The sequence below is a fragment of the Phyllopteryx taeniolatus genome, chromosome 4, assembly GCF_024500385.1.
Source record: "Phyllopteryx taeniolatus isolate TA_2022b chromosome 4, UOR_Ptae_1.2, whole genome shotgun sequence".
NCBI classification, from domain to species: domain Eukaryota; kingdom Metazoa; phylum Chordata; class Actinopteri; order Syngnathiformes; family Syngnathidae; genus Phyllopteryx; species Phyllopteryx taeniolatus.
In genome coordinates this window covers 23,159,739-23,172,035 of record NC_084505.1, presented here as the reverse complement: position 1 = coordinate 23,172,035, position 12,297 = coordinate 23,159,739, and the positions used below count along the sequence as shown (strand labels likewise).

At 42.1% G+C, this 12,297-nt stretch overlaps 1 protein-coding gene across 1 annotated transcript; it reads right to left on the bottom strand.

Annotated features, from left to right (window-relative positions):
• Window positions 1–233: 233 nt before the first annotated feature.
• LOC133476816 (neuronal pentraxin receptor-like) lies at window positions 234–11,759 on the bottom strand. The gene is made up of 5 exons (XM_061770716.1): window positions 10,421–11,759; window positions 7,806–8,178; window positions 6,234–6,475; window positions 4,638–4,817; window positions 234–3,068 (listed from the first exon to the last, which is right to left on the bottom strand). Exons 1-5 carry the CDS (start codon window positions 11,138–11,140, stop codon window positions 2,823–2,825), a joined length of 1,761 nt encoding a protein of 586 aa, XP_061626700.1. The 5' UTR covers window positions 11,141–11,759; the 3' UTR covers window positions 234–2,822.
• Between the last annotated feature and the right edge of the window lie 538 nt (window positions 11,760–12,297).

Here is a 12,297-nt window from a genome sequence, read left to right as displayed (position 1 = left end):
CTAAACTGGGAGTAAAATGGGGGGGAGTGTGTTTTTGGGGGTAATCATTGGCAGAGTTTGGCATCCATCTGATTATTTGAAATACATCCTAACGAGGCCAAGGCGAGTGTACCAGTACACATCAGCTCAGTCTACGCCAAGAAATGTCATACGTGGGCAGATGAGTGAATCATACCCGTCTATGCATCAGCGAACCTGTTGCAGTGACACACCAACACACAATGTACCTCAGATGACGCCATCAAAATCTGTTTATTAAGTTTCATCCACCGAGTTCACAATATCAAATGCATGAGGTGCCAAGGAGGGCAAACACCGTCATGGACTTCAATGACGTAAAGCAAGAGAGAAGACACAAGAGGAAAATATTTGACTACCATTTTGGGCGTTTCAGGCCCAAACAGGCACTTTTAAAAGAACAGAAATATGGGGGTCATGTTATGAGGCGTGTGAGGGTCACACTGAAAAGAGAAAAAAAAAAAACAATTGTCAGATTATGGGGAAATCGAGTTGTGAAGTCAGAATATTACAAGAACAAAATTCGGATTAGATTTGAATTATACCAGAGTGAATGTCGTAATATGATGACAAAGCATTAAACTGCGCTTATACGTTTATGCTCCTAATGCTACCTTATTATTGAAATTTTTGTTCTTTTGTTAGAGCCACTTCTATTTCTGTGCAATTTAATTATTGTAAAATTCCACATTATTATTGTAAGAGTACAACTGTACTCATAAAATTATGACTTTACTCACATAACAATACAACTTAATTCTCATGATACTTGAATTTTTGTAAAATTCCACATTTTTACTGGTAGTCTCACAGCTTTATCTGTTAAAATTGTTTGCTAATTCTTTTTTAATATTACGACGTTGCTCTCACAATATTATATCTTAATTCTTCTTCTTCTTAATTCTCTAAAATAAAAAATAATTTCTGGTAATATGACTTTATAGCCTTTTAAAATTAGATGTTTTTTCTACTAGTATGTTGAGATGTTTTTGCATATTATGATTGTATTTAGTAAAAAAAAAAAAAAAAGTTCTTATATTATTATGACTATTCACATACATGTACAACTTTATTCTCATATTTTAATTCCCGTAAAATTACAACTTTTTTGTTGTAAAATCATTTTTTCCTCATAACATGACTTTATTTGGTCTTGCGATATTAAAACTTCAATCTTATAAAATGTCAATTTATGCCTTTAGTATTCCCACACTTCACGTAAACGTATTCAAGTAATAGTTCAACTTTATCCTCATGATATTTGAATTCAATTAGTTACTTCTGGTAATGTAGACTTAATTATTTTGAAGTTTTTTTTGACCTGTAATATTACAACTTCATTCAAATAAAATTACACCTTTTTTTCTTGTAACATGATTTTATTTGGTCATTTTTGTCATGTAAAATTCTGACATTTCTTGAATAGAATGAGAACTTTTTTTTGTCTTTTCATTGTGGCCTTAATACTCTTTCATACTCATGCACTGAGGCAAGAAAGAGTTTGAGGAAAAGTACAATGAACTGCACAGTGTTCAATTTTTCTTGTATAGTTGGAAGTCAACCCCCCCCCCCATAATAAAACAGTTGAGTTCCTTGTGTCACTCCTTTGACAGTTGCCATTGACCTAAAGGCAACTGTCAAAAATGTCCATTAGAGCAACAAAATGGTATTGTTAGAATCAATAATGACCGCTTGATGTTTATTGAACAAAATCTGAAATGAATTACACCAGCTATAATCCCTCCAAAAGAAGGGAATCGATACATTAGCTGTTTTTGACAGTTTATTACTGGATAGTAATATAACAGAAATGCATCATGCAACTGAATCATAGAAATGTCAAGCCATTATTACTTGTGGGAAATCGATTAAAAGTGCATCTAGGTATGAAGGTAGAGTGTGAAGTACAAAATCATTTTCATTGAATTACCTTACGTCTTTTGATACTTTTCTTTGAACGCTATTTTGTAGAAGTCAAATTACCCAAACAAGACGACTGTGAGAGGCACAAAAGGGACTGGCACTGAACTGCTGTTGACGCAGTGTTTGCTCAAAATTCCATGCAAATACAAAAACATTCTATGTGGTTTAGCCAAGGTACAATTGAATCTTCTGGAGCTCACAGTTTGACATCAAGTGTTTACTTCAGGATTGGTTGAGAGCGCTGCTTTTCCTAGTTATGACTGTCTGCAGATTGTGTCAAGCTACAGTGGGGCGTTGGGGGCGAGCAACAATAGCAAGGCTACATTTACACACAATAATTACACGCTTACGGTATAAGATCACTGTTGTAGTGAAGGTTAAGAGGAGCGATACCTTATAAAATCTACAAGTATGCAGAACCGTATACAATTGAACATGAAGTCATTGTGTTTCTCATTGAAAATGTTAACACACGTCTCAGTTTCAGCATTAAACACAAGCAACGACATGAGGTGACACAAAGGTTTTTCATCATCAGTGACTACACCTGCATCAAAACCCTAAGACCCGGGTATGGTTTTTCACTTCACAGAGATGATTGACCCAGACTAGCACTGATAGTCCATCTACAAGATTGTGATTTGATTTCCCCACTTAGGTAATCCTGACACTAACCTCACTCTCACTTTAGAACTAAACACCGAAGACACCGACATGAAAAACAGACGAGCTCTAAATGTCCGATTAGCTCTGTCCCATTAGCTCCCTAGCTCCAAACAAACGCTGTACCTTCCAAAGTAATCGCTGTACCTTACAAAGTCATTAATTTTACCCCTCGACTACGTAGACAGTACACGTGAGCTCTCGCACTATCCCGCCCCTCATTGTTTGGGGCTGAAAGGGTTGGATCTTTCAGCAGCGTGGCATGGGTCTAAGGACTCTTTGGTGGCTCCACCATAGACGTCCACGTCCAGATCGGTCCAGGGGGCGATGTTGCCGAGTACTGAGGAGCTGCATTCTGCCAGGGCGGCAACTTCAATGGGCTTCAATACCCGGTCCCACAAGTTGAACTGGGAGAGTTCACCAACCAGTGCCTGGGAGGCGTCGAAACGTCCGCCAAGGGTGTCCTTTGGTTGGGGAACAGAGGTGTGGTTTAGGATCATTAGCAGAAACAGGTTACGCTAACATAAGAATGAGCAGGTTAGGGATGGACGAGTCGAAAGAAGCAATTGGGTGGACGCGATACAGGACGCAAGCAAAAGTCAAGAGGGCTCGCGCATGAAATTGAGAAACTAAGTTTTCCTTTTGAAAACTTCATGAATTCCAGGCCTTGTACTTTGACTAACTTCTAGGTCATTTGCCCAATTGAGCCCCAATCGGAACCAGGTGTCCGAGACAGATGGGCGACGTTAAATTGCAAAGCTTTTTATGTCTATGTGATCTGTGGGCATAAAACAATTGGCTGATCCTATTCAAGGATTTTCCATGAAAAAAAAGGGGTGTATGGGACCATTTATCGATGCTTGCAGCTGTAATTGTTTTTGTTGTGACTTGTACATGCCCAGACTAAACACTTAACACGTGCGGTTTGTCCTTCATTTTCAGCATTTATAATCGTGTCGTATTCTTTTCCAGGCCTGCTGTCAAAGGTTTACATGTTCAGGCTCCAAAAATGATGTAATACCACATTTCTGGTCCATTTCCATTCTGCTACTCACTACGTTGTGCTAGTCAATTTTCCACTTCAAAACACTTCTTCCGTAAACTGCAACATTCGCTAAATCGAATGCATCAGTTGTAACGAAACTCGCAAACACAAGACAACAATGGTGGCGAACGGGGGTCTCCTGTATTTGGTAAGGAGACATTATATCCGTGAGGAGACGGAAGACAGCAAGAAAACGGAATGCTGCTGCAAAATTGAGACTGTGGAATATAATAATGCGATGAGAAAGTAAGATAATGTTAGTGTGTCCTCAAATGTCACAATGACAACTCCCCTTGACCAATGAGCGACCAGCAGCAGTTTAGATCGCACATACGGTATCGGCTCGGCACGCTTGGAAACCTGGGTGACCTGGTATTAGAAATATGAACGATTGACACTGTTGCTATGTTTTTAGGTGTTTGGCCTTACAATCATTAATTCAAGCAAAAATAATAACTCTTTTGAACATCACTAGAACCAAACTGGATCTGGCTTATTTCCCCTTGTTCAACACTCGAAAATGTAGCTGCGAGTTTCCATGAATAACACTAGGATGTCTTTGGCTTGCTTCCATTTCATTCACAGTTCCCCGCCTGCGAGATGTCCTTTATAACAACCACCCAGAAGAATGTGCTAGGTGCGAAACTGGCGGCCTTTTTTCACTCATCTTTGAGGGAACGTATGCAGCTACAGACAGTGCAGATGACTTGAATGTAACAAGGACAGATTAGAAATGTATAAATGCAGCGAAAGACGAGATGTTCAGAGAGGTTTCTTCACTGTGCACGGTGTGCACAGCGTAATAACCACACGTCATTCCAGCTCAGCTGAGATTGATGCTTGAAAACTGATATGCTTTTGAATTAAAAATGGAACACGCAGTTTCAACAGCTACTTAGCCCGAATGCAAACTAAAATACACTAGACTTCAGAAGCAATCTATCGCTATTAAATATTCCAAACAATCTCTCTGCCCGCATTTTATTACCTGCTCCTGGCCCAGGATGAGCACCCCACCAGGTTTTATGGGGTGCCAGGCAGCCAGTCCTTCCCCCCGCCCCTTCATCTTGCCGCCCTGGTAGGCCTTCCACACGCCGTCCCTCAGGGTCCAGCTGACGCAGATGTGCTGCCATTCATCCAGAGGGAGAGACAGCGGCAACTGTGCCACCTGAGAGTAAGGTTGAAGATGCGTTAGCGTTACGAAATTTCCATCCACAGTGGTACATTGAAGCCCTTCGAGGTTTGTCAGAATGGTTCCAGAACTTGTGTCACAAAAGATACATTTGAAACGACACAATACAAATGTTTCCCTTCAATGTGGGCCAGACAATCAACCGCCACATCAATAAAGGGATCCTGTGGCATTTGCTTCTTTGCGCCTGCTCACAATGCCCTGAGGGTCTGACACTCTTGGCCGAGAAGAACATTAACGTGCTGGAGCAACCTCCCTACTGATCTGACTTGACTGTGTTTTTTTTTTTCTTTCTTCCTCTTTCCCAATCTTCAAGAGGACTCATTTTGAAGACGTGGATGACATCAAGATGCTCGTGATGACAGACGAACTAGCAGAATCCTAGCAGTGCGTGAATGTGTGGCAAATAAGTTCTGGGAAATAGCGCTAGACTCCATGATTACTTTGAAATGAGTACAATTTATTGTAGTTTGGATTTGAAAAATATGATTTGTGACTCTAGTAATGTTACTTTTCAGATACATCTCTTACATGAAGCGGGGTTTTCACAAATCTCACAAGACTTGAGCACGATAGCAAACTGGAGCCAGTATCAAGCAATTTTGGGTGAACAAAATAATTTGATTGAAATCTGTGACTGGTGTCATTCATATGAGTCCATCTATTTGTACAGCACTGAGTCCAAATGTAGACTACGAGCTGAGCTTCTCTTGCTGGCGAGCTCTCTTGGTTGACTTGTGTTTGTCATTGGTGATCAAAAGGTAAAGTGTGAATGTGTTTAGTGCTGTTACCGTATTTTAAAAACAAATATTATTTCGGTAGGTTCCTCCCTGTTGTTTTGTTCCTATTCCTGTTGCCTTGATAGGATTATAAAGCATAGACTTTTTTTTGTCAACAAATCACTTATTTTGGATGGGTTATTTTTTGACAGGTGTTGCAGTGCACTGAGTGAAGATGTAGACTGCGATGTTAGCGTCTCACAATAGCCATCTTTCTGGCTGCCATGTGTTTGTCATTTGTCATCAAAAGGTAGAGTGATATATTGGTGTTTTTAGGGCTGTTGATAGATTGGATTTGGGTATGTTCATATGTCGCGTTTGGCTTGATAAAGCTCTCAGCTGGAGACAGTATTCACGACTTTTTGTGAACAAAGTACTTTTCATTTGGATGTTCTGTGACTGGCTTTGGCCATTTGAGTCCATATGTTTGTGTGCTGTTTGCCAAGAGGGAGCAGTTAGTAAATATGAAGACTGCTATATTAGCTTCTCACGTAGTCAACTGACTAGCTGCCATGCGTTTGCCACTTCCATTCAAAAAGGTCGAACTCTCAGCCGAAGCCTGTATTGACGAGATTTTTGTGACCAAAGCTTGCTGCAGGATCTGGCTTAGTACCTTATCATTGATGAGCAGCTCCACAGGGTTGTGCACACCCTGCAGCAACACCAGCTCATTAGGCTGTCCGGGCACAGAGTAGGAGAAGGGCGTGCCGATCCCGCCTTCCTTAGCCTTCAGCCACACACAGGCGGTGAAGGCATACATCTCGGTTATCTCCTTCCGGACCAGGCCATACATGTAGTTGGTACGCATGGGGAAGGACAGGACGAAGCCGTCGGGGAAGGACGGCTCTGTTAGGACTTTCAAAGACAAGAACATGGACAAAAGAGCAGCAGAGTTAAAGAGCGGAAAATGGGGGCACGAATGGGGACACTTGTGAATGGTTACACAGGGATGCTGTTGTTTCTCCAAGCAAGAGCTCCACTCATGATAGTTACAGTAGTGCCTCTGAGAGAACTGAGAGAATATAAATGCAGCATGAGACGGCTCAAGGATGATGTGCTGCTGCTTAACACACACTAAAAATAATCCTTAACAAGCAACCATTCAATAAAACATTCTTTTTGGTCCATCGTGAATAATGCGTACACAGCCAAACTCTGTATTTTTGAGTCTCGTAACCACTAAATAACATAACAAAATTTGCCCTTGACTGCTTTCACTACAGGAAGCTTGCTCAATAAACGGATGATTTAAGACTGAAGGTGAGAATTCAAACTAGTGCCAGGAAGTGAGTCTAGGTTTTGTGTGAATGGTCGTTATTTGTCGATCGGTACCCTGCTGTGACTGCCGATCAGTCCAGGGTGTACCCTGCCTCTCACCCAAATCCACTGCGATACGCTCCATTTCAAGTTACCAAATATGGTCCCTTGTCCTAAATAAAATTTGAGGGGTGCGATGCATAGTTACAACACTATAGGCTACTTGGCTTGTTTGACATTTAATAACCTTTGGGGTCATCAGTGTCCAAACTATGGCCCCCGTGTTCATTTGCGGCCAGCCGTGCAATTTCTTTGCTAAATCAACATTTGACGTGGCCTGGGTTGTTTCCCTGCATTGTACTATTTACTTTCTCCACCAAGTGACAATGCAGACAATAAGAAATTCCTTGTGTCCCACCAATCAAACATCATTCAGTAAGATGCGCCTCAGAATCGTAACTGTTGGCTCCATTTCATGCTCCATGTCAAGGTCAGTTTAGTAAAAAATTATTCTTGTTTTGGTTATGACTGTGGAGATGTGATTCTGCTGCTGCTCAGTACAGTGGCGGACCAATTCCACCCAGTAATCCTGAAAAATCCTTGACTTTTTGCTTCATCACCTAAAATTGGCCCTCGCATCCTTCGATTTTTCTGTATGTGGCCCTTGGAAGAAGACGTTTGGACAACCCTGTTCTAGGCTTTCTAATTAAATTGACTCAATAGCTACCCAATTACAAGCTCTCCTTTCTACACTGAACAAAAATATCAGCAATACAGTAAAACAACTTCGACATGTTTGACAGAAATGAGCCTTTTGTGTACACAGAAAAACGTTTGAGTTCAGCTCATGAAAAATGAAAGCTGAAACAAATGTATTTATATTTTTGTTCAGTGTATATTCAGCCACCACCTTGTACAGCTGACTCACTGTGCTCCAGTTCGCTGACGCGGTGGTTGGCGGTGTCCAAACCCTGGTTGAGCTTCTCGTACTGGCCCTGTGTCTCCTTCCTCATGGCCTGCCGCTCCTTCTCCAGCATCTTTATTTTCCTCTCCAGCTCGCCCTCCAGGTCCTCCACCCTCCAGGGAGCCTTCCCACGACCGGGGGGGCCCTTGGGCGAGGGCTTGGAGACGGGGGAGCCGGGACGACGGGCCCCGGGGCCTCCCGCCACCGGACCCAGGGGCGCGGGGTTGACGTTGCCGGTGGGCGGGGTGGGTGGCTTGGTGGACACCGCCGGGCTGCTGCTGCTGCTTGCTCCTGTAGATGTGTCAGTGAGGTTCAAGGCAGCTGGGCCGATCTCTGCCTGGAGGATGGCAGATAAATGCGTTTCAGTAACAAGCTCCATAAATACACCACAAAGTCAAACCCAGTTCACTTCCAAGTTGTTCTGACTTCAAAACAAAATGCTCCCATAAGAAATAAAGTGCATACATTTGTTGCAGGCTTAAATGCTAAACCAGGGGTGCCAAACTCATTTTTATCGTGGGCCACATCGTAGTTATGGTTTCCCTCAGAGGGCCATTATGACTGTGAAACCATATACAAATGTATACATAATCGCCTCATATTATTACAAATACACAACAAATGGATGGCTAACTAGTTTTGAAATCAGAAGCTAATGTAACTTGTTTGTTGAAGAACTATTCCATTTCTTTTAAAAAGGGGATTTGGTAGCAAAAAATATCTCTTCTCAACATTATCGACAGAGATGATTTGCTTTCGCGGGCCACATAAAATGATGTGCCGGGTCAAATCTGGCCAGCGAGCCAGAACATTTAGGTTGAACTCCAAATCGTGCCACTTCGGAGGTTTCACCCTACGTGGTCAAAAATATTGGGACATTTTCCCGGAATTACTAAAACTAATTTAACTTTATTACATGACATTTTTTTTTTCATTCATCAGAATAGAAAAGACACTTGCCTAGATTGATTGTCATATTGATTCTCCAAGCTTTTTGAAACATAACAGGGACGTCATATCCCTGAATGCTGACTTAGAAAGAAAGAACTACAGTGGAATGTTATACAGAGGGCGACCAATAAATAGCAACAGAGTTGCTGAGGCAAGGACTGTGTGTCCAGGATGTAAATTGACAGTGAGAAGGATAACCTTGGAACTGTTTATTTATTTCTAAGCCTGACTCTGTCTCCATCTCAGCCCACAGGCACACGCATACAGTACACACGCGCACACACACACACGGGCTGTTAAGAAACTGACCTCTTCTCTGCTCAACCTGGCCAGCTTCATGTTTTATTTATGTGTCTATATCCTGCATGCAGAGAGAGGGGAGGGAGGAATGCTGCTATCACAGTGTTGGGGCGTATTGGGGTGAAGGGTGTGGGTGGCGGACACTTCCTCGAAAGGCTATTTGTCACGATTTGGTCAAAACGGAGGGTTTGGGTTTTATGCATTTACTTGAAATAACATTGGGTACATTAGCACAGTCGAATACAAATATCTTACCTTTGCAAATTAATGAATGCTCATTTTTGATTGGTACAATATTGTTGTATTGTTGTAGTTTGCAGTGGTTTTAGAACCACACTACAACACATTATTTGGGTTTTGGTCCCATGTCTAATTTTACAGGGCTTCAAAATATTGAAAAAAATATATATAGTAAGTATATTTTTTAAAAAATGCTTTTTTTTAACCAATGAATGACCATCATCTTCGTAGATTACCCACTTCCTGCGTTCTTTAATTTTGTTACAAGCACTTGTGTATTATTCCTTGAGAGTTTAAGGAAGGCGTATTAATAAAAAATTAAAATCAAAAATCAATAATCACTGGATTGCACTTTTATGTAGGCAAAATTAAATTATTCATGCTTTACCTTTACAAAATGTTCTAAAAACTAGAGGCTTTATACACGCACTGACCATATATAACATTACGTCTACAAAGCTAATTGGATGAGATTTTTTTATGTCTATTAATGAATGTTTTTTTTTATTGACAGTCATTCATCAATATGTAATGTAATAATTGTGGTAGTAGTTTCCAGTGGTGTACGACTACTTAGTGTTCTATATCAGACTACAATAAACTCAATTAAATATCTCTCAAAATTGAACATTAGTATGTGTAAATGCAAGTTTTTTTTTTTTAAAGATAACCTTTTCTTTCAATCTAATGTTTACTTTAATTTATTATACTCATTACTATCTCTCAAGGGAAACAAAGAATTTATTGTATGGTAAAAAAATTTAAAAAAAAAAAAAAATTGGACAATTCAGCAAATTGTTAACCTAACAAATTGCCTAAGTAAGGGTTAAGTAGGTAAGGGTTTGGAGAGTTTTCAGAAAACAAGAAAAAACAAATTGAACAAACAAGAAGACCATGACCTGGATGACTGAGAATCTACACAGACACCATTTTTAGCAAGCACATTGGTATTTGGTTTTTATTAATTTTGTGACAGTATGTTAAAAATGACTGAATTGTGCTATTAGGCGAACAAAATGTTTCTTATTTTAAACATAATGTCGATGTGTTTTTCAAAACTGGATAATAGAACAACAATCTCCACTGACCTCCAGCTTCTCTATTCGATCCTTCAGGTCCATAATGGCCCGGGCCAGCTCCTCCACGGCCCGGGCCGTCTGCAGCTGCGATGCCGCTGAGGAGCTCACGTCGTCCCCGGCCATGACCCGCCGGTTGCCGCTCCAGACACCGATGCTCCGCTCGGGTCCGGGCCTCTCGCCGTCCTCCTCCTCCATGCCGCTCTCGCACTCGCTCAGCTTGCCCGTCAGCTCCCGAATGGTCCTCTGGTCCATGAGGATCTGGTCGTTCTGCTGCATGACCATCTGTCGGAGCTCCTCCGCAGTGGTACGGAGGAACGTCCACTCCTCATCTGCGAGAGGGTCGTCCGCCTGCGGCTGCTGCCCCGCGTCTTTCCCCTTACAGTCTCCAAGCGGAACCGGCGTGCAGATGAGTCGGCTGTAGCCGAACACCTTGGACGAGCCTCGGCCGGTCTCCTCCCCGAGGTCGAGCTCGTTCAGCGTGGGGAGCCCTAAACCGCCGAGTCCGTTCCCTCCGCTGTAGGAGTCGGCGCCGTGCAGAGCACCGAGCGGACCGGCGTGAGCCACCGCGGCGGGCCGCTCCAGAGGCTGGAGGAGCGTCTCTGACGTCAGGGTGCTGTTGTCGCCCAGATTCGCGGCGCGTTTACGGGGGTAAACGCTGGCGAAGATGCAGATGACCGCGCCGAGGAAGGCCAGCGTGCCGGCCCCCACCAGAACCACCATGAACTTCATCGTACTAAAAATTCAAAAGTAAGCCTCTTAATATCACATGGACGAAAAGCAGAAACGTGACGGAGAAGATTCTCTTTGAGGATGTCTCCTGCTCTGTGGTACCGAGCAGTCTGGATGCTCGCTGTGTTGTTGCTAAGCTGCTCTCTCCTCTGTGCATTGCCATGGAAACCACACCGTGCAGGAGGAGGAAGAGGAGGAGCCAAGCCGTGTGTCTCTGCGTCAGTCGCAGCAGCCTGGCCGGGGTGAACTCGCAGCAGGAGTGTGTGAGCAAACAAGGCTGTGATGGATCAATGTGTGTGCGCGCGCACGCGAGAATCAGGATATAATGTGTCACAAAGAAAGAAAAAAACAAAAAACAAAGGTGAAGATGAACTGTCAGAATTGTATATTTGTTGAGTCAATGCGAGGCAGCACAGGATCCTAGTGGTTGGCGCATCTGCCTTACAGTCTGGAGGTCCCAGTTCGGATCTCTGGTACTCTGGCTTCTTCTTACTCCATTCCAAAAACATGCATTTAAGACTAAATCAGGGGTCTCAAAGTCATTTTTGCCACGGGCCACGTGGAAGTTATGATTTCCCTCAGAAGGTCGTGACTGTAAAAAACAAACGTATAATAGACTCATAATATTACACTACCCTTCAAAGGTTTGGATGGTTTCTCATTCAATAGCACTCGAAAGCTGTGTCCAAACTTTTGACTGTGTACACAAAATGGCCCCGTATTTGTTATTTTTGACAACAAATGGGATTTGAAATGACAAGTTATGAAAAACAGTAAATATTTTAGAATACATCTAGTCCAATTTATGTCAAGAAGAGGATTAGTGAAAATAAATGCTTGTAAAACCAGATAAAGAATAAAAAAATAGAGGCTAAGATAAGATGAAGAATATATGTTAAGTCTACATGTGTTGCTGCACCCTTTGTGTTCAGATATCTGCTGCTTGGTGAGTAACAACGCTGCATAGATGCTAATCATTAGCCCATGTTAGAGCTTGACAGTAACCTTCAGCTGAGAATGAGCGCAATAAACGGCTTCAAGGTCCTTTTTTCTAATTCTTATCTGCCAAATCATGCTTGTTGAGTCAGCTGCCACCATACAAGTTGACGCTCGCAAGTCAAAAAATAAATCAAAATAAATAAAAAATTTTTAAAAAG